Source organism: Leptonychotes weddellii, chromosome 5, assembly GCF_054177405.1.
Source record: "Leptonychotes weddellii isolate Sample4059 chromosome 5, ASM5417740v2, whole genome shotgun sequence".
Taxonomy (NCBI): domain Eukaryota; kingdom Metazoa; phylum Chordata; class Mammalia; order Carnivora; family Phocidae; genus Leptonychotes; species Leptonychotes weddellii.
The window spans coordinates 124,678,181-124,700,306 of NC_138373.1; the positions used below are offsets into that span (position 1 = coordinate 124,678,181).

General features: G+C 33.9%; 1 protein-coding gene across 2 annotated transcripts in view; it reads right to left on the reverse strand.

Moving 5' to 3' along the window:
* Window positions 1-209: 209 nt before the first annotated feature.
* PAWR (pro-apoptotic WT1 regulator) overlaps window positions 210-22,126 on the reverse strand; it is a 114,282-nt gene continuing 92,365 nt past the window's right edge. For both annotated transcript variants that reach the window (XM_006734944.3, XM_081822116.1), the window contains 3 exons: window positions 12,341-12,485; window positions 9,783-9,887; window positions 210-7,575 (listed from right to left, as the gene is read on the reverse strand). In XM_006734944.3, coding sequence (XP_006735007.2) covers window positions 7,489-7,575; window positions 9,783-9,887; window positions 12,341-12,485 — 337 coding nt within the window. In that variant the 3' untranslated portion in view covers window positions 210-7,488. The remainder of the gene's footprint in view (window positions 7,576-9,782; window positions 9,888-12,340; window positions 12,486-22,126) is intronic.

Consider the following 22,126-nt stretch of genomic DNA (forward strand, 5'->3'; position numbering starts at 1 on the left):
AATTATTCTAAATCAATAAACATAGACTTTAAAATTTTTCTTTACTCACTGATATGCAACACTGGATTTCTCCTCACTGATCAAATAGCTAGAAGATGTTACTGATTTTCTGAGTTCACAGTAAACTGAAGATTTAACCTCCCCATGAGCCACCCCAGTGTCCACACATGGAAAAAACAAAACAAAACAAAGACCAACAAAAACAAAACTGTAACTAATGAAATATACATTTATTTGTTCCAATTAAGTTTTAAAATTTGACAAAAATGTATTTGTTACTAAAAACCTTCAGGCAATAACAGAGATCCAGCTTAACACAGTAAAACAAAGATTTCATTCCACAGTCTCCTGGACTTAAGAATCCATTTGAGTTCCAGAGATAATACTAAACTAATGCAGTTATGTCAAGCCACTAATCTCCACACTGGGGCTCTTCCTGATACAGTCTTTTGCACTGTAAGCAACAACAAAAAGATCACTTTTTTTTTTTAACAAGTTCATGTTATATTATTTATATAATGTCCAAAGAAAGACCAAGATCTTTACCTAAAAATAGAAATGCACAATGCAAATTTGCAAGCTTTGACCTGCATCAGAATCACTTGAAGGGCCTGTTAAAACATAGATTGCTGGGCCCACCTCATTCAGGTGTTGGGTGGGGCCCAAGAGTTACTATTTCTAAGAGGTTTCTTTGTGAAGCCAGTACTACTGGTGTGGAGACCACACTTTGAGAACCACTGGCAAAATGTTTAATAGGACAATGATTATGTCATAAAAGTGAGTATGTTACAGTGTAAGCACAAAGCACTGCTTCGTAACTTTGGGCAAATTACTCTTCCTAATCTGTACTTTGCACTTTAAAGAATCAAATAAAAACAGTATTTAAGGCACTCAACACAATGCCTGGCAAATAGTGCTACTGAATTTCTAATTATTTAATGTTGTTATGCTATACTACATGTGTTAAAGTTGTGCTCAAATTGTTAACTAAGTGAGTCACTGCACTTAGCTGAACCTCGTAAGGTACACTGATCTTAAAGGAGTTACAAGAAACAAAAGGCACTTTTAGGCCCCCTATGATCATCAATTAGCATTTCCAATGCCAAGTCATTCATCCCACTACAATTTTCGCTAAATCAGCGAGCTCAATGCATAATTTTACTTTAAATTAGTGATGTTGTTCATTGTCCCAAATCACCCATTCATGAAACTTTGATCAGCTATGGAAAGCTAATAATTTTCCAACTTTTCTTAACATTATATCAAATGAATGCATTCTTATCAAAAGTGATTGGCAGGTTCTTCAAAATGGGATTTCCTATGGCTTTGACTGATAGCTTTGGTTATACTTTTGCACTACAAGAATAAATCAAATACCTTTCTATTAATTTTGCACATTTTAATGTGAATAACACACTTAGCTGTCAAAACTGTTACTTTTCTTTCACATGTGTAAAGTCCAAGTCCAATCTACCTTTCTTAACTGGTTCATATTAATTTTTTTCATAATGCTCAACTATCTGACACCAAGTAGAGAGCTTCTTCCTTTATTAAACCTATCCTGGGCGCCTAGGTGGCTTAGTCGGTTAAGCATCTGCCTTTGACGTGGGGTCCTGGGATCGAGCCCCTCATCAGACTTCCTGCTCGGTGGGGAGTCTGCTTCTCCCTCTCCCTCTGCCCCTGCTCATGGTCTCTCTCTCTCTCAAATAAATAAAATCTTTAAAAAAAAATTTTTAAAAACCCACCTTTACTCAGTCACATTCATTTTTTGAAAGTGAAGAGTAAAATTGCGCATTTGGTCCAATATTAAAAAGGAAGTTTTGCTTTCTAGCTTCCTTTTTAACCTTATCTGGTTAGACATCAAAATAAAATGAATGAATTGTAAAGGATATTATAACCAGTCCTATCTCTTTAACATGAAGGTCCAACATTACATAAATTCTCTCCAAAATGTAACTCTTGCAGAGGTGAAAAGAGAAACAAGACACAGGAGATTAAGAAAATATGTGGGTAGTATACAGCTACTGATAGAATTGTGTGCATGCACAGAGTGAATCTAGAAAAAAAATACAGATTTGATAAAGTCTAAGATAAAGGGCTCCAGGTCCAATTAAGACTAAGAGACCTTACAAGTTTTTCGATAGGCTTGCTAATGGAGTAGGTTCTTATATAAGGACTTGAGACATTATCTAAACAGTCTGACTGAAGGATGCTTGTTCACTTGTTAGACATGTATGACATTACTGAGAAGATTAATTTAGAGTTCTAGAAGTAAAGAAGACTGATTAGCTTGTGCAGGTGTATGAAGAATGACACATTAGCAAAAGGTTATGTAAACCATTTACTCAAAAAACAAAGACCGGATTTGTACATTCTCAGACTCCTACTTAACTTTTTCAAACTATTAAGGACCTGAAATTCTTTGAACACCATCAGATTTAGTTGATAATAGTTCCAATTCTGAATTAAGAAATTATTCATGTAGTTTTAAAACAAAGACAATTAAAATTTTTAGTCAGATTGAACATGTGTATACTTCCTTTCTTCAAGAAGTCCCACCATTGAAGTATACAGATCTTATCAATATAGCATTTTTATTTTTTTAAACATTTTTCCCTCTACAATAATGTATACTAAAGATTTAAATGTACTGCATACTGTTTTAGTAAGAGGCACACAAATTAATTAGAATATTAACATTATCCCTTAACTCCAAAAGTAAAACTCATGGTCAGGGTTTTACTGATAGTTCAGGGTGAAAAAAAAATAACCAGTGTTGAAAAATAAATGAAAATTTATTTTTTTACTGAGTATTTATTATTTTACATGCAAAGCCTATTAAAAGTGAATCTGTATCAAGCTGACTATTCCACCATGAAAACCTATGCCATGGGAATTATGAAAGCTCTCTACACAATACGAATGTGGTCAATAAATTATCGAGGTGTTTTTCTACAAATATTTACTTAACTGATTTTTCAAAAGAACAGTAAATTTTAGTTTTCATATGGTTGTTGCCGGTAGCAGCAGCCATCTAATACTTAAATTTAGAAGAAAAACCCTGACTAAAATAGCCAAATCTTCCAAGAAACAAGTTCACCAAAAAAGGCAATGTGTATCTATTAGATTAGGTATCCAGAAGAGGAATCAAAACAAAACAGGCGCATAATTAGTGTCCATCAAGTGATCATCACTAACATTCTATTATTACTAAAGCAATATGTGTCAGGATGTGAACTGCTTATTAGATGTAAATACCTAAAAACAAACTAGTAATCAATAATGTACAGAGAATACCATTAATAGTTTGTTGTATCTGAAATACACTGAATTCTTTTTACTTCATTACTGCTATAAATTCTTCAACAATGTTCTTTTCATAAAGCATAATTACCTAAATGAAATATGGTAAGATATTTCCCAACATGCATCAGGTCTTCCACTCCACCATTCAGTAAGTGCTGCAGCGAATTAAATGGTACCTATTAACTAGAGCTAAAAGACAATGGCTAGATAATACCAAAAAAAAAACCCCACACTTTTGAATGAACTATTCAGATTAGACCAGCTAATGCTAATTAAGAATGCACTTTGTGCTACTGACACACACTACATAGATAGTACACTGCTAAATGAAGGGCTGGTCCATGTCCATTTTTAAAAAACATCTATAAGAACTATAATTAGATATCTACTAGACTAATAAATACTTGCTAAAAGAACAGATATGAAAATTTAATGTATGTATAGTCCTCATCCATAGTCCTCTCACATACTGACACGTTAATGGGTAGAGGATTTTAACGTGCTGTGAGAGTCTAGCTAAGTAAAATAAAAAAACAATATGGGTTCAGGTTTTCTAGGGTAATCTAGGTAATTTTTCAAGTTTGAGAATGACAACCAACTTCTAAACTTCAATGAGAAATTTAACAACATGGGGGAAGCACCTGAAGAGCAAAATGTTTGTTGTCTATTAGTATTACGCTTTCAGTTAAATGGAACAACAAAAGTGGCAATAGTTCTCACATAAATAATATATAAATTATGATCCTAGTTGATGGGATGTCCTTTACTTATGAGAGTGAGCATAGGAAGTCAAGCTTACTGTTACATATTAGGAATGGTTCAGATACAATAAGAGAATGTTTAGCACTGACTTTAACATATTATTTTAAAGTTCTGACTCCTGAATGTTAGTTCTTTCTCACTTACTATTCCTCCCAATGAAAAGCTGGTGTTTCGTTTCTTATATTACAAGATGAAAATCTATGCCTGAATCTTGTAACAGGCTATTAACTAAACCATGAACAGTTATTAAATAAGTGCCAATACTGCATGGAACTTACTAGGCATGGACTCAAGATTATAAAACTACAAAAAAGATGAAAGATGACTATCACTGTACATATGAATATTGTCTAGGACATCAGATCAATGATCAAACCAAAGGTCTTTCCTGTTTTATATTACAGTGTTGAACTTACAAAGTCTATTATACTGACTTGTATTTTCAACAAAGTATTAGTGAACTCAAAATGTCCTATTTTAATTTCTAATTATAAAAATCCAGACTAATCCAGAAAACATAAACCCACATATAATTGAGGTAGGTTTTTCACCTTAGCAATACATTGCTTTAAACCACCATTAAAAAGTTAACTTTAGACAAAAAGAATACATTGCTTCATGTGTCTGCCCCCCAATACTTAATTTTCTATGTTTTAAACTGCTTGAGCCAGTGTAACAGTGCTAATCTCTATATTTAGTAAATTCCCTTAGAAATACATAAATACCACCCTCTTCCTCTCTAAAGGTAACTGTAGTGCAATAAAATTAATAACAATTCTAGAAAAATGAAAAATGGAGGTTACTTTGTAATTCTCAAATTAATGCATGTCAGAAATCAGGGGGACAAGTCATGTTCACTTTAAAATTAATAAACGTATTGTTTTGAAAATAATATCATAAACACAGTAAAACTTTGAATATGCTTTATTATGCCATAAAGTCCCAGGAAATATAAGAAATATAATTTCTGAATGGAACTAATAATTTCACAAATACTAGCACTTTATTGACAACAGCCAAGTTTTCTAAGGTAGTGCACATGTATTTTACCTTTTTAAAATCTCAATGCTTTTTATACATTCTAAAGGGAAATTGTAGCAGATCCTACTTAATTTTTCAATATTCAGTGTAAAAATCTGTAAGTGATATAAATACACATTTTAAGGACAGGAGGAAGGACTGCTTGTGAACTGCTTTGCCTAAGTTGTCAGGCCTCTGTATTTGCACTAGGTACCATTATGTAAAAAATCATTGTTGGAAGTTTTCCTAATAAACTGAAGAAAAGGAAAATTTAAAAACAGCTCAGTCTTTAAAAGCACTAATAACTGGTATAATTTTAAAAAAAGAAATGAAATATTCCTTTCCTTACATATGGATTAAATAGAAATTTCAAAAACTTTACTGAAAAACCAGCACACTAATAATGCTGGATACTGACAGTATTTTCACAACATCCAAAGCTTGGATGTAAAACTAGGTAATAGCAGTATTTCTGCAAAATACCTAAGGGTAACTGAAGGGAGATGAGTGCCTCATGGCCAAGGCAGTGACTGAGCCTGGCATACCACTCTGACATGTGGAGAGCAGGTCACTGTTCCCATGCTGGGTAACATTCTCCAAAAAGGAGGCCCTTACGCAGTAATTCTGCAACTATATCAAGTTTGGTAATCTAACGTTGAAATTTTTGGTAAATATATTTAAACATATGAAAACTTCCCCAGAGACCAGATAAATTATTAAATAAACTAAAAGGGGGACAAAATGCTGGTAGCTAACATATGTTAATTCTAGGGTCTCCAGTGGAAGATACAGAAAGGAAAGAGGCGACAGCAGCTATTTCCAAACTTAATTATGATCAGAATCATCAGATGGTGAGCTTTAAAAATTCTATCCAGGGTCTCAACCTAAATCTATCTAGAAATTACAGCCAGGGAATTCTTTGTAAGCAATCCAAGTGATTCTAATGATCAGCCAAGGTTGAAACTTCTGAAATGAGAAGCCAATCTAGGTAACCACAAAGAATTTTTAGAATTCAACATGTGATATTTATCATTTACATTCTGTCCAGTTGTCTCACTTCCCTATTTTTCTAATAGTAAATAATGAAGGGACTTGGCAAGTGAAGAAAAAGAGACAGTAGGTTACCCAAAATGGATTTTACTACGTTTCATTGGACAAAAGGGTATCAGTATACTGTTTAGGATTCAATTATCAGACAGACATTTCTTAATGTTAATATATTTTAAAAGAGGGGGTTTCCTTACTCAACATAAAAATTTAATATACAACAACTCTAAATACTAAATGATACTTAATAGAAAATTTATAAATTTCTTCAAAATTTTTAAAAATTGTTTTTAAAAATTCAATATTAGGAAGAAAATCCCTTAAATTTGAAGTAGGGGAATAATTCTCTCATATGAGAACAACTGTATCACAGTGTTATTCTCCAAGTTAGAAATAAGCAAAGTATTTCAATACTATTTCTGTTTACGTATTGTTTTGTAAATGTAATTATCAATGTTTTAAGTGTGGATAAATATTTTGGTTTTGTTTTTAATGCAAATGACAATTAAAAATATGGATTTTTTTTCTTTTACACTGAAATTGTACACAGTCTCCAGGATTGATGAATGAACTTTTTAAATATCCCATGTTCATTTATAAATCTTGGAATAATAAGAAACATAGTACCTACATAAGAAATTTTACGATGAAATTACAAAGTATATGTCTTTCTGAAGCTAAAGTGATTTTAAATTTTTTTCAACATTCAAATACAAAAATTGTATATTTTAATTTACTGTAGCACAATTCAAGTATTCTTTAAAATTTTATATTTAGCCAACTAGTACATGATATTAAATGACTTTTCATAATAGCTTTCCTTTTTAAAGATGACTGTTACATAAAATGATGTGACACTCTATTACTCTAAATTGCTTAGAATAAGTTGAAAGAACAAATGACAATAGACAAAGCCTTTATGAGTAAATCAAAAACACATATAAGTTTGCACACATCAGTAATAAGGCAATTGCTGGTAATTCCCCAAAAGTATTTGAATTCATGTAAACAAAGACTATGTATATTCCTTTAGGGAGAAAACACACTACCATAGATAAAATATATTCAAATGGTTGTGACTTTAAACCATATATTATTTGAATACCACACAAAACCAAAAAAGCCATAACCTATCATTTTAATAACTGAAAGATGTTACTTATTCGTGAAATAGAAGGTTGGTACTATTTTGAAATAATGAAAAAGCAGTATTTTGAAAATAAAAACCCACTGTTTTCTAGAAATAAATATACATACTTAATGTATTGCAGCATAGGTATATTGTCCTACCATCAACTATAACATTCAATCAGTAGTTTTAAAATACTTTTTCCACACTGGGACTTGAATCTTCTACCTTGTTAGCTGACCAACAACTTTCAAAAGAGTTTTATTTTCCTGCTTTAGTTGTTCATTTTCATCTTCTATGTCATCTAGGTCCTTAAGGAAACAAAAAATGAAAATAACATAGGAGTTTTTTAAATAATTAAAAATATACTAAAGGTGATAAAAACACTTTAAAATACATACATTCAAAGATAATTCATACAAGCATTTAATTTGGAAACAAGGACAAGTTCTGAAAACAACTTTAGATGAAGTATGCCCCACCTGAAGGGAGCATCCACTACTCAACTCCTTCTCATTATTATCATGATAAGACAGATACCTCTTGCCAGATCTTTCATTTTTAGAAGTCAAAAATCAGAATTCTTTAATTGTGAATCTTCCAATTTTTAATCGTTATAAATAGCTTAATTTTTCAGTTAAAAACGAATCTCCCCTTCCCCCAAATTGAGGGCTAAACAAAATACATATATAGGCAATATGAGGTTCAGGGCCTCAGATAACAGCCTGTGTCAAATGAGGCATCAAAACGATAGAGGTACAAGTTCTGGATGTACTCCTACCACCTTGTATGATCTTTAACAAGGGTGTGTGTTGGGAGGTGAAAATCTGGGGAAGTGATAAAATGGAGGCATACAGAAAAGGAGATCTGGAGCAAATAGAGTTGATCTGGTTCAATTCATGTTAGGCTTCTCTATAACATTTTGTTTGAGGAAAAGGTTTTAGAGCTTTAAAAAAAAGTGAAAGCCAATAAACTAAGTAATGATCCTCCAGCTTTAAAGTTATATGATTCCAGGTCTGTGTTCCCTATGTTAATCCTAGTGCCATATATACAACCATGTGGTAAATATGAAGATAATCCACTCTAAGTTTTAGTTAGAAGAAACTATTTCAAGGCACAATGCTTACTGATAGTTGTAAAAGCACATATTTTTAGATTTATCCTTGTAATTCAAAATACTAAAACTTGGAGTAATCAGTTTAAATTATAAGCATGCTACTGGACAGCAGCATTCTGATAAATTTAGCATACTGCCTTTGGACAATTAGGTAAATGTTTTTAAAATGTGCAAAAATAGAATCTGCATTTACTCACAAACCAAATGAATGATGTTGGTGAACTTACCTGTTGAAAGCAACAACAATAAATATACAGAATTCCGAAAATTACTACAACTGAGACCTAATCCAAGATTTAGAATTAATTAATAAAATATATTCCTGTATCATTACTTGATTATAAACTCTGTAAAAGCAGGTGTTTTATTATTCTTTTTAATGCACAGCGCCTAAGACAGTGCTAATATATCACAGACTTCAAAACTATTTTCAGATTTTATTAAATCATATTCCAAAACCAATAGAGGAATGCCTGTGTTCTAAACCAAGATGAAAGACTGTTTACAAAAATGGAGAGCTCAGAATTAGGATTTTGGAATACCTGATGTAAAATACTGGCTCAGACAGTTACTCCATGATTACTACCTAGGACTTTGAACAAGTTAAACTAAATTGTGCTGTCCTCATCTATTACCTGTAGTTAATGCCTTAGAGCTTTATTTAGAATGGATCTACATAATGAAGCCTCTTTATTTTCTCTTCTTTCATTGTTAGGGTTAAGACTGGATTAGGAATCTGTTCCCTTTTTCCCTGAAGCAAACTTATTTCTTTCCTCCATCTTATCTAAAGTCTTCTAATATGCAAAACTATGGAATCTCTTCTCATCAACATTACCTAAGTACGGGCCAGCACTAACACCTGCTTCTTAAGCAGAAAGGCCCAGCACTAATACCCGCTTCTTAAGCAGAAAGTAAATTCTAAGGCTGAAAGCAAGAAAAAGAGTTACAAAATAGTGTAATAGAGACCTAGTATAATGCTAAACCTAAAGTTGGAGATGTGTAAGTATAACTAGAGGGGAAAAAGGTGGTGAAAATACACACAAAGACATCTGGAGTGTCTTATGGCAAGAAAGTAGCAAGTTTAGCTCTTCATTGAGGCAACTCTGTACCAATACCCTTTTATGTGTGGTGGTGACCAAGCTGCCTCTCACCTCCAGACTCTAACAAAAACACTGAACAAATCCATTCATCAGTCCATCCCCAAAAGAACAGTATTAACTGAATACAACTGATAACTGGCCAGAGGAAATCAGTTTATAGAATGAAATGATGATTCTTATTACCACAAGTTACCATCTCATTAACAAAATAATGAAATTACATAATCTCTTCATACATATGTATTTTCATCCAATTGAAGGGAAAAAAAAAACTATGAAACTGAAATGTGTGAATACTTACTCTATTTAACAAATCAATTTCTTCTTTGAGTTTTCCGATCATTTCCTCTTTATCTTGCATTAGTCTCACAAGTCTTAAGTTTTCTTGCCTTTCTCTTACTACTTCCTGGCAGATATAATTACAAAGTATTAATTGGGAAGTAACTGGTTGTTCTTAACCTTAAATGACATGTATCTGCCAAGTTTGGTGAAGCACCCTAAATACAGGAAGACTTCCAAATGCATTTAAGTCACCTGGTGAGGGAAGGAAAAACCCATCCTAGGAAAGACCCAAAGAATGAGAGGAATACAGGAGTTATAAGATATATATATATATATATTTTTTTTTTTTTTTAAGGATTTATTTATTTATTTGACAGAGAGAGAGAATGAGAGTGCGCACGTAAAGGTGAGCATGGGCGAAGGGGGAGTGGGAGAGAATCCAAGCAAACTCCGTGCTGAGCATGAAGCCCGAGGCGGGGCTTGATCTCACAATCCATTAGATCATGACCTGATCAGAAACCAAGAGTCAGATGCTTAACCAACTGAGCCATCCAGGTGGCCCCATATTTCTGATTAAACCTATGTTTACACAATTCTTTAACAAATACTAATACCCAATGACTTACCCTCTTTAGTTTATCACCACCATTGGTTTTTTTTATTATGTTATGTCAATCACCATATATTACATCATTAGTTTTTGATGTAGCGTTCCATGATTCATTGTTTGCACGTAACATCCAGTGGTCCATTCAGTACGTGCCCTCTTTAATACCCATCACCAGGGGCGCCTGGGTGGCTCAGTTGGTTAAGCGACTGCCTTCGGCTCAGGTCATGATCCTGGAGTCCCGGGATCGAGTCCCGCATGGGGCTCCCTGCTCGGCGGGGGGTCTGCTTCTCCCTCTGACCCTCTTCCCTCTTGTGCTGTCTCTCATTCTCTCTCTCAAATAAAGAAAATCTTTAAAAAAAAAAAAAAATACCCATCACCAGGCTAGCCCATCTCCCCACCTCCCTCCCCTCTAGAACCCTCAGTTTGTTTCTCAGAGTCCATAGTCTCTCATGGTTCATCTTTATCACCACCATTGTAACGATATATCTTACTTTTTAAATGGATAATATCCTGTTTGAAGAAATTCAAATTTTTTATTCAAAATACAAAGTTTAAGGGGCACCTGGGTGGTGCAGTTGGTTAAGCCTCTGACTCAGGTAGTGATCTCTGAGCCTCTTGTCAGCTCCAAGCTCAGTGGAGTCTGCTTGGGATTCTCTCTCTCTCACCCCTGTCCCTCCCCCACCAAATCAATCAATCAATCAATCTTTAAAAAAAAACACACACACAAAGTTTAAGAAAAGGAGATGGCTCTGGAAAACTCTAAACAGAAAAACAATGGTCCTCAAATGTTACTTGTGGCTCTACCAGTTAATGGATAAAATAAAGGAACTGAAATAGATTACTGGTTTTTAAACTTCTTTTTTCTTCAAACAATGCAACACCTTTTTCAAAGAAATCTTATTTAGAATCCAGGGCCTTGGGCTGGGTTGACTACCTTGGGGGCAAAAGAAAAGCAGAACTGAAAAATTTCGCTCAGAATTTACCCTCTTTCCTACTAGCCCTCAGAAAAAGCAGCCAGCCTGCTTCATTAAACAGCTGCTGCCAAACTACTCGGAACTGGATCCAAACTCATGTGGAACTGTAAAAGCCTTTCTAAAGAAACCCTTTAAACCGATTAGACTATGTATTCCTTAAAGTTTTTAATTTAAACTCACAGAAACTGGTATTAAAGCTGAGATATGAACTAAAAACAATCATAATACTATAAAAATTTTTAAATTAAATTTCTACTTAAAACAATCTTTGTATCACAGAGAATAATTTCAGTTCAGCAATACAAAACATATTTTCAACAATCAGAAAGTAATCAGCACCATTACCAACTTTACATATTAAATGTTGACAGAAAAAAACCTGAGACCATATGGTTAATATATTGACGCCAATATTCATTTGCCTTGTTGTTCTCAAATACACTCCTAAATAGGTTTATTCTGACAACTGTTTCAAACATCAAAGATGGCTCTAAGCTCTAACCAGAACCCAGAAGAAAGTCTACAAATGATAAACTATACAGATAATATAAGAAACACACAGTAGGACATATTGCCAGCACAGACTTATAACCATTTCAAAAACAAAGACTGTCTTTAATATGTTAGAGGTAATACGTAGCAGAATGGGAGTATACATTAAATATTAAGGAATACAAGAATTGGCTCCATTTCTGAAAGTTTTAACAACAAAACTGGATAAGAAAGTATTAAGGGAATCAGAAAATGCCTAGCCACAATGTATCTGGAAACTATATACTTAAGACAGTGATTTAAAACTGCAACTTGACTAAATATGGAAATACCAATTAATACTAATGGTATCTTCCACTAGCACCTCTCGTTCTTTTCCCTTTGTTGGCACTCTCTCTCCCATACAAATTTCAATTTATTTTCTCAGCTGCTATGAAAGTAAAATGAGGAATCCCAATGGCATATTAAATTTATCAATCTTAAATAATTTGTAATTCATACCTTTTCAAGATCTTCAATTTTCTTTTCCAACATGCTACTTGAGACCAAATTACCTGAAGCATTTGCATCCCTGTTATATCTGCTGAACACACTTCTATCTGTTCGGGGATATCTACTTGAGACATCTTCTTCAGAGGCAGTTGTGCTATGGAAAAAAAAAAGATGTATTTTATAAAAGTACCTGTAAATACTCAGCAAGAAGAATACCAAGAATATTTTCTATTCACCATAAATAATTACCATTCCCTGAGGACACACAGTTATAGTAGCCAACTCATTTATAACTAAAGAAGTTAATCATTATTCTAACACAACAAAAAAAATTAAAAAAAAAAAAAGTTAATTCTTTTGACCAATAACTACTGAGTAGCTGGCTAAGTACCAGACACTGTTCTGGGCATGAAGATATAACAGCAAACAAAGACATGGACTCTGCCTTTCACAGAGCTTTCAGTTTAACACGGAACATAACCAATTATAATAAAGCAAGATGACCATCACAATAAGGTAAGTATAGGGTACTATGACAACTGACAGGAGACTTAATGTAGATTATCTGTGGTGGAAAACCATTTTGTTTTCTTTTTCCATTTTTTAAAAAAATTCCAATCCATCATGGACCAATACTTTTCTAAGATAAAATAAAAACGAACTAGTGGAAAAACAAAAGTTAAAAAGGCCATATAAAATATAAGGTCAATGTTTTATTAGCCATGCCCATAAAATTTTATTTCAATAATATAATTAGAATTAACAGAAAAAAGAATTACATAAAATTGTTTACTTTCACTGAAGTGTGCATATAGGCAATCACAGAAAACAGCCATCACACTAATCATTTCATAATTTTATTTAACCCAAAGTGAGGACTGTAATGGCAATTCTTCATATTAAACACCAATTCACATATTTAAAGTTTTTAACATAATAAGTGAGTTTGTTTCTTGTTTTTTTGTATTACTTACCTACTACTGCATTAAAAGTTACATCAAAACTTAGTGGCTTAAAACAACACATACTTATCATCTCACAATTTCTGTTGGTTAGGAATCTGGAAGCAATTTAGCTGGGTGGTTATGTTTCAAGGTCTTTTATGAGGTTTTGGTGAGGACTACAGTCATCTGAAGGCTTGACTGGTCTAGAGAATTTGCTTTTGAGCTCACTCACATGGCTGATGGCAAAAGGCTTCAGTTTCTAACTAGCTGTTGACCAAAAGCCTTAGTTCCTCAGTATGTAGGCCTCTCCACTGGGCTGTTCACCACATGACAGCTGGTTTCCAGAGACAGACAAGACAGACACTGCAGTATCTGCTATGACCTAATCTTGTAAGTGACATACTATCACATCAACCCTATATATACTGCAGTGTGGAAGGGGATTACAAAGATGTAAATACCAGGAGGTAGGGCATCCTAGGAGCTCTCTCAGAGGCTGGCTACCACATTTGCTAAATGACCTATACTAGGTTAGACTGATGACAATGCCACCCATGAGGGATAAGGTATATCTAAACTACTTCTATGTTTTCTTTTAATAGCACCCATAACAGAAAAATTAGTTTCATAGATGTATTTTAACAGGAATAGAAGATATTTTAAATAAAGCAATTTCAGCTCAGGATAGTAATTTTTAACTTTTACCCAAAAATCCAGAAAATGATGCTTTTTAAAATTTGTCTTCAATCCTTCATTGGTAGCCAATATCAATAATTTATCCATCAAAACTATAGTTCAATCCACAATAGTTTAAAAAAAAAAAAAAAGGATTCCTGAGCTATTAATTTCCTATGTACTGGTTTTCTTTTGATAAAAACATTCAAAGTGTGTCTTACCAAATTTGTAAATCTGACAAACTTCTTACCAAGTTTGTCTTACCAGTTTGATTTTAACATTTTATAAATGCACACTACAAAAATCATCAACTACTTTACTGATAATTATTACTGTGAAACCCATCATAACAATCTGTGGAACTTTTCCCAAAATTTCTAACTTTCATTTTTGTCCTTTGATATTATATAACATTAAAAACATCTGACATTCTTTCCTTGCATGGAAGGCTAAGATCATTTTTAAAAAAGAATAAGGCTATCAGACAAATAAGTCTAATTCACGTATTTAAAAAGTTTGGGAACCAAACTGGTTCCTTATCTTGCAAAAACACTAAGCATTCATCCCAAAGTTCAAACACTTTTGTCTGACCATCTCCCTTTGAAAATTACTGTATTCCTTAGCATATGGTAACAGTTGACTGGTTCAGCTTCCAAACTATCATTTATTTTTTTTAATCTCAAATTTAATGCATTAGTGTTTAAGCAATTCACACCTTTGTGAACTACTGTTAATTTAGGTGATACAGAAAGTACAGTTTAGTTCAGCTGACAATAGCAAGACTTTCTCAATGAAAGAAGCAGGACATTGATTTACATTATGGCACAAGTTCCAGCATGTTTTTCTTGTCACCATCTCTCTATAACCAGAACATACTCCTACAAAAGCAAAACAAAACTCCAAACCACATTTGTTGATTTGTTAACCCTTCAAAGTTTTACATAATTCATAATAAGTTGTGTTTGTCAGCAAGGAAGTTGAAAAATAAATTCTGCCTTCATAGCAGGCATATTAACAAAATCAATGTATTCATCAAATTGTAACAAAAATTCCTTTCCTACCCTTATTTGTCTAAGAGTCAGTCTTCTGTATCACTAAACTGTTCCTAAATATATCAAGCTATGGTGTTGTCAGAAAGTATTACATAAATTATCTTCTTTGCAATGGATTCATCCAACATTTCCAAACAAACACCTTTGTCTTTTCATTTGTGTGTAGTTGTTTTTAATGTTAGCAACCTGATAATGAGACTTTAAAAGAAACTAAAAAAGCCCTAATGATTACATAAGAAATCCTGAAGATCCACTTCTGTCAGCTTAACTGTAATATTCCTTCTTTCAATAATTCATTTGTGGTTGTGAATGTACTTATGTAATACCTATAAATGCCACTTAAATTTTGATGGATAATTGTTGTAGCAGCCAGTATATCACTGCAAATAACCCACTGTGGTTTTAGCACTTCCCCATCAATTATGGGTAAAAATTGAACTCAACACAGGCATTCCTCGGAGATACTTTGGGGTTTGGTTCCAAACCACCACAATGAAGCAATTATCACAATAAAGAGAGTCAAATGAATTTTTTGGTTTCCCAGTGCATATAAAAGTTATGTTTACACCATACTGTAGACTATTTTTTAAATTTTATATAACTAAAAAATGTTAGTAAGTTTTTTTTTTTTAATTTTTATTTAAATTCTAGTTAGTTAAAATACAGTTCAATATTGGTTTCAGGAGTAGAATTCAGTGATTCATCACTTACATACAACACCCAGTGCTCATCATAACAAGTGCCCTCCTTAATCCCTATCACCCATCCAGCCCATCCCACACCCACCTCCCTCCCTCAACCCTCAGTTTGTCCTCTATCATTGAGTCTCTTATGGCTTGTTTCCCTCTCCTTTTTTCTTTTCCCCTTTCCCATATGTTCATTTGTTTTGTTTCTTAAATTCCACATATAAATGAAATCATATGGTATGTCTCTTATTTTTCTTAGCATAATATACTCTAGCTCCACCCACATCATTACAAATGGCAAGATTTCATTCTCTTTGATGGTTGATTAATATTTCATTGTATGTAAGACTTACTACATCTTCCTTATTCATTCATCAGTTGATGGACATTTGGGCTCTTTTCATAGTTGGGCTATTGTTGATAACGCTGCTTTTATAAACATCAGGGTGCATGTACCCCTTTGAATCTGTATTTTCGTATTCTTTGAGGAAATACCTAGTAGTGCAATTGCTGGGCTCATAGGGTAGTTCTATTTTTAACTTACTGAGGACACTCCACACTGTTTTCCAGAGTGGCTGTACCAGTTTGCATTCCCACCAACAGTGCACTAGGGCTCCCCTTTCTCCACATCCTTGTCAACACCTATACTGTAGCCTATTAAATGTGCAATAACATTATGTTAAAGAAACAATGTAATCAATGAATCATGGAACACTACATCAAAAACTAATGATGTACTGTATGGTGACTAACGTAACATTAAACAAAGACACAGTGTACATGCTTAAATTTAGAAATATTTTTTAGGGTGCCTGGGTGGCTCAGATGGTTAAGCATCTGCCTTTGGCTCAGGTCATGATCCTGGAGTCCCGGGATCGAGTCCCGCATCGGGCTCCCTGCTCTGCGGGAAGTCTGCTTCTCCCTCTGCCTCTCTCTCTCTCTCTCATGAATAAATCTTTAAAAAAAAAGAAATATTTTTTAAATGCTAACCATCATCTGAACTATCAATGAGTCATAAGTTTTTTGCTGGTGTTGGGGTGGGGGGGTCCATACTACCCAAAGCAATCTACACATACCTCAGTGTTGATGGCTGCTGACTGATCAGGGTGGTGGTTGCTAAAGGCTGGGGTGGTTGTGGCAATTTCTCAAAATAAGACAACAATGAAGTGTGATGCATTGACTGACTCTTCCTTTCACAAACAATTTCTCTGCAGCATGCAATGCTATTACATAGCATTTTACCCACAGCAGAATTTCTTTCAAAATTAGGAGTCATGCTCTCAAACCCTGCCAGTGCTTTATCAACCACGTTTATGTATTATCTAAATCCTCTGCTGTCCTTTCAACAAACTTCACAGCATCTTCACCAGGAGTGAAGAACAAAACACCCATCTCAAGAAACCACTTTCTCCACTCATCCGTAAGAGGCAACTCCTTATCCAGTAAAGTTCTATCATGAGATTTCAACAACTCAGTCACATCTTCAGGCTTCACTTCTAATTCTAGTTCTCTCATTACTTCTACCACATCTGCAGTTACTTCCTCTACTGGTCTTGAACCTTCAAATTGTAAAAAACACAGTAACTACAAAGTACAAAAAAGCGAAGCGCAATAAAACAAGGTATGCCTGTATAGGAAAACTAATACTTCCCAACAAAACTAGCACAAACTCTTTTGGTCTGTAACTCTTTAAAATTACTTCTATCACCAGCATCATTTGATTTTGCTAGTGTTGAATTCAGAAAAGGTGTTATCTTTTCCTATCAAAAAAAGTCTAGTAAAGCTGGTTTTATTATTTATTAAATAGGATTAAAAATAAGGAATACAAATTTTACTTCTAGATTTAGATATACTAACAAAAGCAGAAATTGAAAAGGATGAAAAAGGTTTTCTATTTGTTTATTTTTATTTAATTATATACTTACATTTTAATTATCCTCTTTATGAAACAAGAATAAATCTGATTAAATTTAATGCAAGATTTTTAAAGTAAATAACTCCTTGTTGTTTTCTTCAGTTCTTACACATTTTGGGTTACAACTAACATAAAAATAACACACATACAGAAGAATATACATTCTTTTCAAGCTCACATGGTACATTCACCAAGACCAACCATATTCTAGACCATAAAACACATATTCACAAATTCAAAAGAATAGAAATCATACAATGTCTGCTCTCAGACCAAAACAGAATTTAACTAGAAATTAATAGCAGAAAGGTAACTGGAAAATCGTAAAATGTGTAGAAATTAGTTAATAGACTTCTAAATAACACGAGTCAAAGAAGAAATCTCAAAGAATTTTTAAAATGTTTGAACTGAACAAAAATGAACCCACGACTTAAAATTTGTGGGATGCAATGAAAGCAGTGCTTGTAGGGAAATTTATAGCACTGAATGCATATGATAGAAAAGAAAGAAAATCTAAAATCAGTACTTTTAAGTTTCTGGCTTAGGAAACTGGAAAAGAAAGAATAAATTAATCCAAAGCAAGCAGAAGAAATAAGAATCAGAGCAGATATCAATGATATTGAAAACAGGAAACCAATAAAGAAAATCAATGAAACCAGAAACTGTTTCTTTGAAAAGATCAATAAATTTAATAGGCCTCTAGCTAGGCTAAGCAAATGAGGGGACACAGATTATTAGGATCAGAAATGAAAGAGGGGACAGCACTAGAGAGTCCATGGACATTAAAAGGAATACTGTGAACAACTCTTCTCACAAATTTAATAACCTAGGTGAAATGGACCAATTCCTTAAAAGATACAGTCTGCCAAAACTCACACCAGAAGGGGCGTCTGGGTGGCTCAGTCGTTAAGCGTCTGCCTTCAGCTCAGGTCATGATCCCAGGTCCTGGGTTCGAGCCCCACATGGGGCTCCCTGCTCAGCAGGAAGCCTGCTTCTCCCTCTCCCACTCCCCCTGCTTGTGTTCCCTCCCTCGCTATATCTTTCTCTGTCAAATAAATAAAATCTTAAAAAAGAAAAAAAAAACTTCACACAAGAAGAATTAGACAATCTGAATAGGCCTGTATCTGTTAAAGAAATTGAATCAATAATTGATAACCTTCCAAAACAGAAACCACTAGGTCCAGACAGGTTCACTGGTGAATCCTACCAAACATTTAAAGAAGAATTATACCAATTCTCTAAAATCTCTTCCAGAAAAACAGAAGCAGAAGGAATACTTCCTAACTCATTCTCTAAGGCCAGCATTACCCTAATACCAAAATCAGATGAAGATATCACAAGAAAACTGCAGACTAATATCTCTCATGAATATACAGATGCAAAAATCCTCAACAAAATATCTGCAAATAAAATTTAACACTGTATATAAAAAAATATAAGGGTATCTGGGTGGCTCTGTTGGTTAAGTGTCTGCCTACGGCTCAGGTCATCCTAGCCCTACGTTGGGCTCCCTGCTCAGCGGGGAGTCTGCTTCTCCTTCTCCCTCTGCCTGCAGCTCTCCCTACTTGTTCTCTCTTTCTCTCTAATAAATAAATAAAATCTTTAAAAAAATTATATTAAACGGAATTTCCCAGGTATTCAAGGTTGGTTCAACATTCCAAAATCAATTAATGTAAGTGAGAGCTTTCCCCTAAGGTCAGGAACAAGACAGGATGCCTACTCTCACCACTTTTATTCAACATGGTACTGGTGGTCTTAGCCAAAGCAATCAGAGCATAAAGAAATAAAAGTCATCCAAATTGATAAAGAAAAAGTAAAACTCTCACTATTTGCAGATGAAATGATACTATATATAGAAAATCCTAAAGAATCTACCAAAAGATTGCTAGAACTAATAAATGAATTCAGTAAAGTAGCAGGATACAAAACCAATGTACAGAAATCTATCGCATTCCTATACACTAATAATAAAACAGCAGAAAGTGAAATTAAGAAAACAATCCCAGGGGCGCCTGGGTGGCTCAGTTGGTTAAGCAGCTGCCTTCAGCTCAGACCATGATCTCAGCGTCCTGGGATTGAGCCCCGCATCGGGCTCCCTGCTCAACCAGGAGTCTGCTTCTCCCTCTGCCCCTCCCACTGCTTGTGCTCTGTCTCTGTCTCTCTCAAATAAATAAAATCTTTAAAAAACAAAAATCCCATTTACAAAAACTGCAACAAAAGCAATAAAATATCTAGGAATACATTTAACCAAAGAGGTGAAAGACCTGTACTCTGAAAATTATAAAACACCGATGAAAGTAATTCAAGATGACGCAAAGAAATGGAAAGACATCCCATGCTCATGGGTTGGGAGAACAAATATTGTTAAAATGTCTATACTACCCAAAGCAATCTACACATTAATGCAATCCTTATCAAAATACCAACAGCATTTTTCACAGAACCAGAACAAACAATCCAAAAATTTCTATGCAACTACAAAAGACCTCGAATAGCCAAAGCAATCTTGAAAAAGAAGAACTAAACTGGAAGTATCACAATTCCAAATCTCAAGTTATATTACAAAGCAGTGGTAATTAAACAGTATGGTACTGACATAAAAACAGATGCATAGATCAATGGAACAAAACACAAAACCTGGAAATAAACTCACAATTATATGGTGAATTAATCTTTGACAAAGGAGGAAAGAATACACAATACAAATGGTGTTGGGACAACTGGACAGCAACAGGCAAAAGAATGAAACTGGACCACTTTCTTTCACCATACACAAAAATAAACTCCAAATGGATTAAACACCTAAATGTGAGACCTGAAACCATAAAAATCCTTGAAGACAGCACAGGCAGTAATCTCTCAGGGCCATAACATTTTTCTAGATATGTCTTTTATAAAGCAAAGGAAATAAAAGGAAAAATAACTACTGGGACTACATCAAAATAAAAAGTTTCTGCCCAGCAAAGCAAACAACAGAACTGAATGGGAAGAGATATCTGATATGGAGGACATACCTGACAAATGGTTAGTATCCAAAACATATAAAGAACTGATACAATTCAATACCCCAAAACAAATAATCCAATTAAAAAATGGGCAGAAGACATGAACAGACATTTCTCCAAAGAAGACATACAGAAAGCCAACACACACACAAAAAATTCTCAACTTCACTCATCATCAAGAAAATGCCAATCAAAACTACAATGAAATATCACCTCACACCTGGCAGACTGGCTAAAATCAAAAACACAAGAAACAAGTGTTGACAAGGATGTGGATAGAAAGGAATCCTCTTGCACTACTGGTGGAAATGCAAATTGGTGCAACCGCTGTGGAAAACAATATGGAGGTTCCTCACAGAATTAAAAATAGAACTACCTTATGGCCCAGGAATCACACTACTGAGTATTAAACCAAAAAATACGAAAACACTAATTCAAAGGGATTCATACACCCTTATATTTATTGCAGCATTATTTACAATAGCCAAGATATGGAAGCAGCCCAAGTGTCTATCAATAGATGAATAGATAAAGAAGAGGTGGTGTGTATATATACAATAGAATATTATCCAGCCATAAAAAAGAACACTGCCATTTCCAACAACATGGATAGAGCTAGAGGGTATAATGCTAATCAAGGTCAGTCAATCAGAAAAGGACAAATAGCATATGATCTCACTCATATGCGGAATTTAAGAAAAAAACAAATGAGCAAAGGGAAAAAGAGAGAGACAAACCAAAAAACAGACTCTTAATTATAGAGAGCAAACATGGTTACCAGAAGGGAGGTGGGTGGGGAGATGGGTGAAAAGAAAGGATGAGATTTAGAATACACTTAACATGACGATAAAAAAATAAAAAAACAAAAACAAAAATCAATTAATGTAATCCATCACATCAACAGGCTAAAGAAAAAAAATCAAATGACCATACCAATAAAGAAAAGCACTCCTTTTCAACCTCTTAGAGGAGTCCTAGCTAATGCAACAAAACAAGAAAATGCTACATGACATCATTGTCTATGTAGAAAATCCAAAAGAATCAAAAGAAAGAATCAACAACAAAAAAAATTCCTGGAACTAACAATCAATTATAGCAAGGTTGAAGGATACAAGTTTAATACACAAAAGTCAATCAATCAATCACTTTCCTATATACTAGCAATAAACCAGTGGAATTTGAAATTTAAAAAATATATTGAAAAAAAACTCTGATGAAAGATACCAAAGAAGAACTAAATAAATGTAGAGATATTCTCAGCTAATGAATAGGATGATTCAATATTGGCAAAATGTCAATTTTTCCCAACTTGATCTGTAGTCAATGCAAGCCCAATCAAAATCCCAGCAAGTTATTTTGTATTGACAAACTAATTCTGAAGTTCACACAGAGAGGCAAAAAAAATCCAGAATAGCTAACACAATATTGAAAAACAAAGCTGGAAGACTGATTATACCCAACTTCAATACTTAACTATAAAGCTACAGTAACCAAGACAGTGTGGTACTGTTGAAAGAA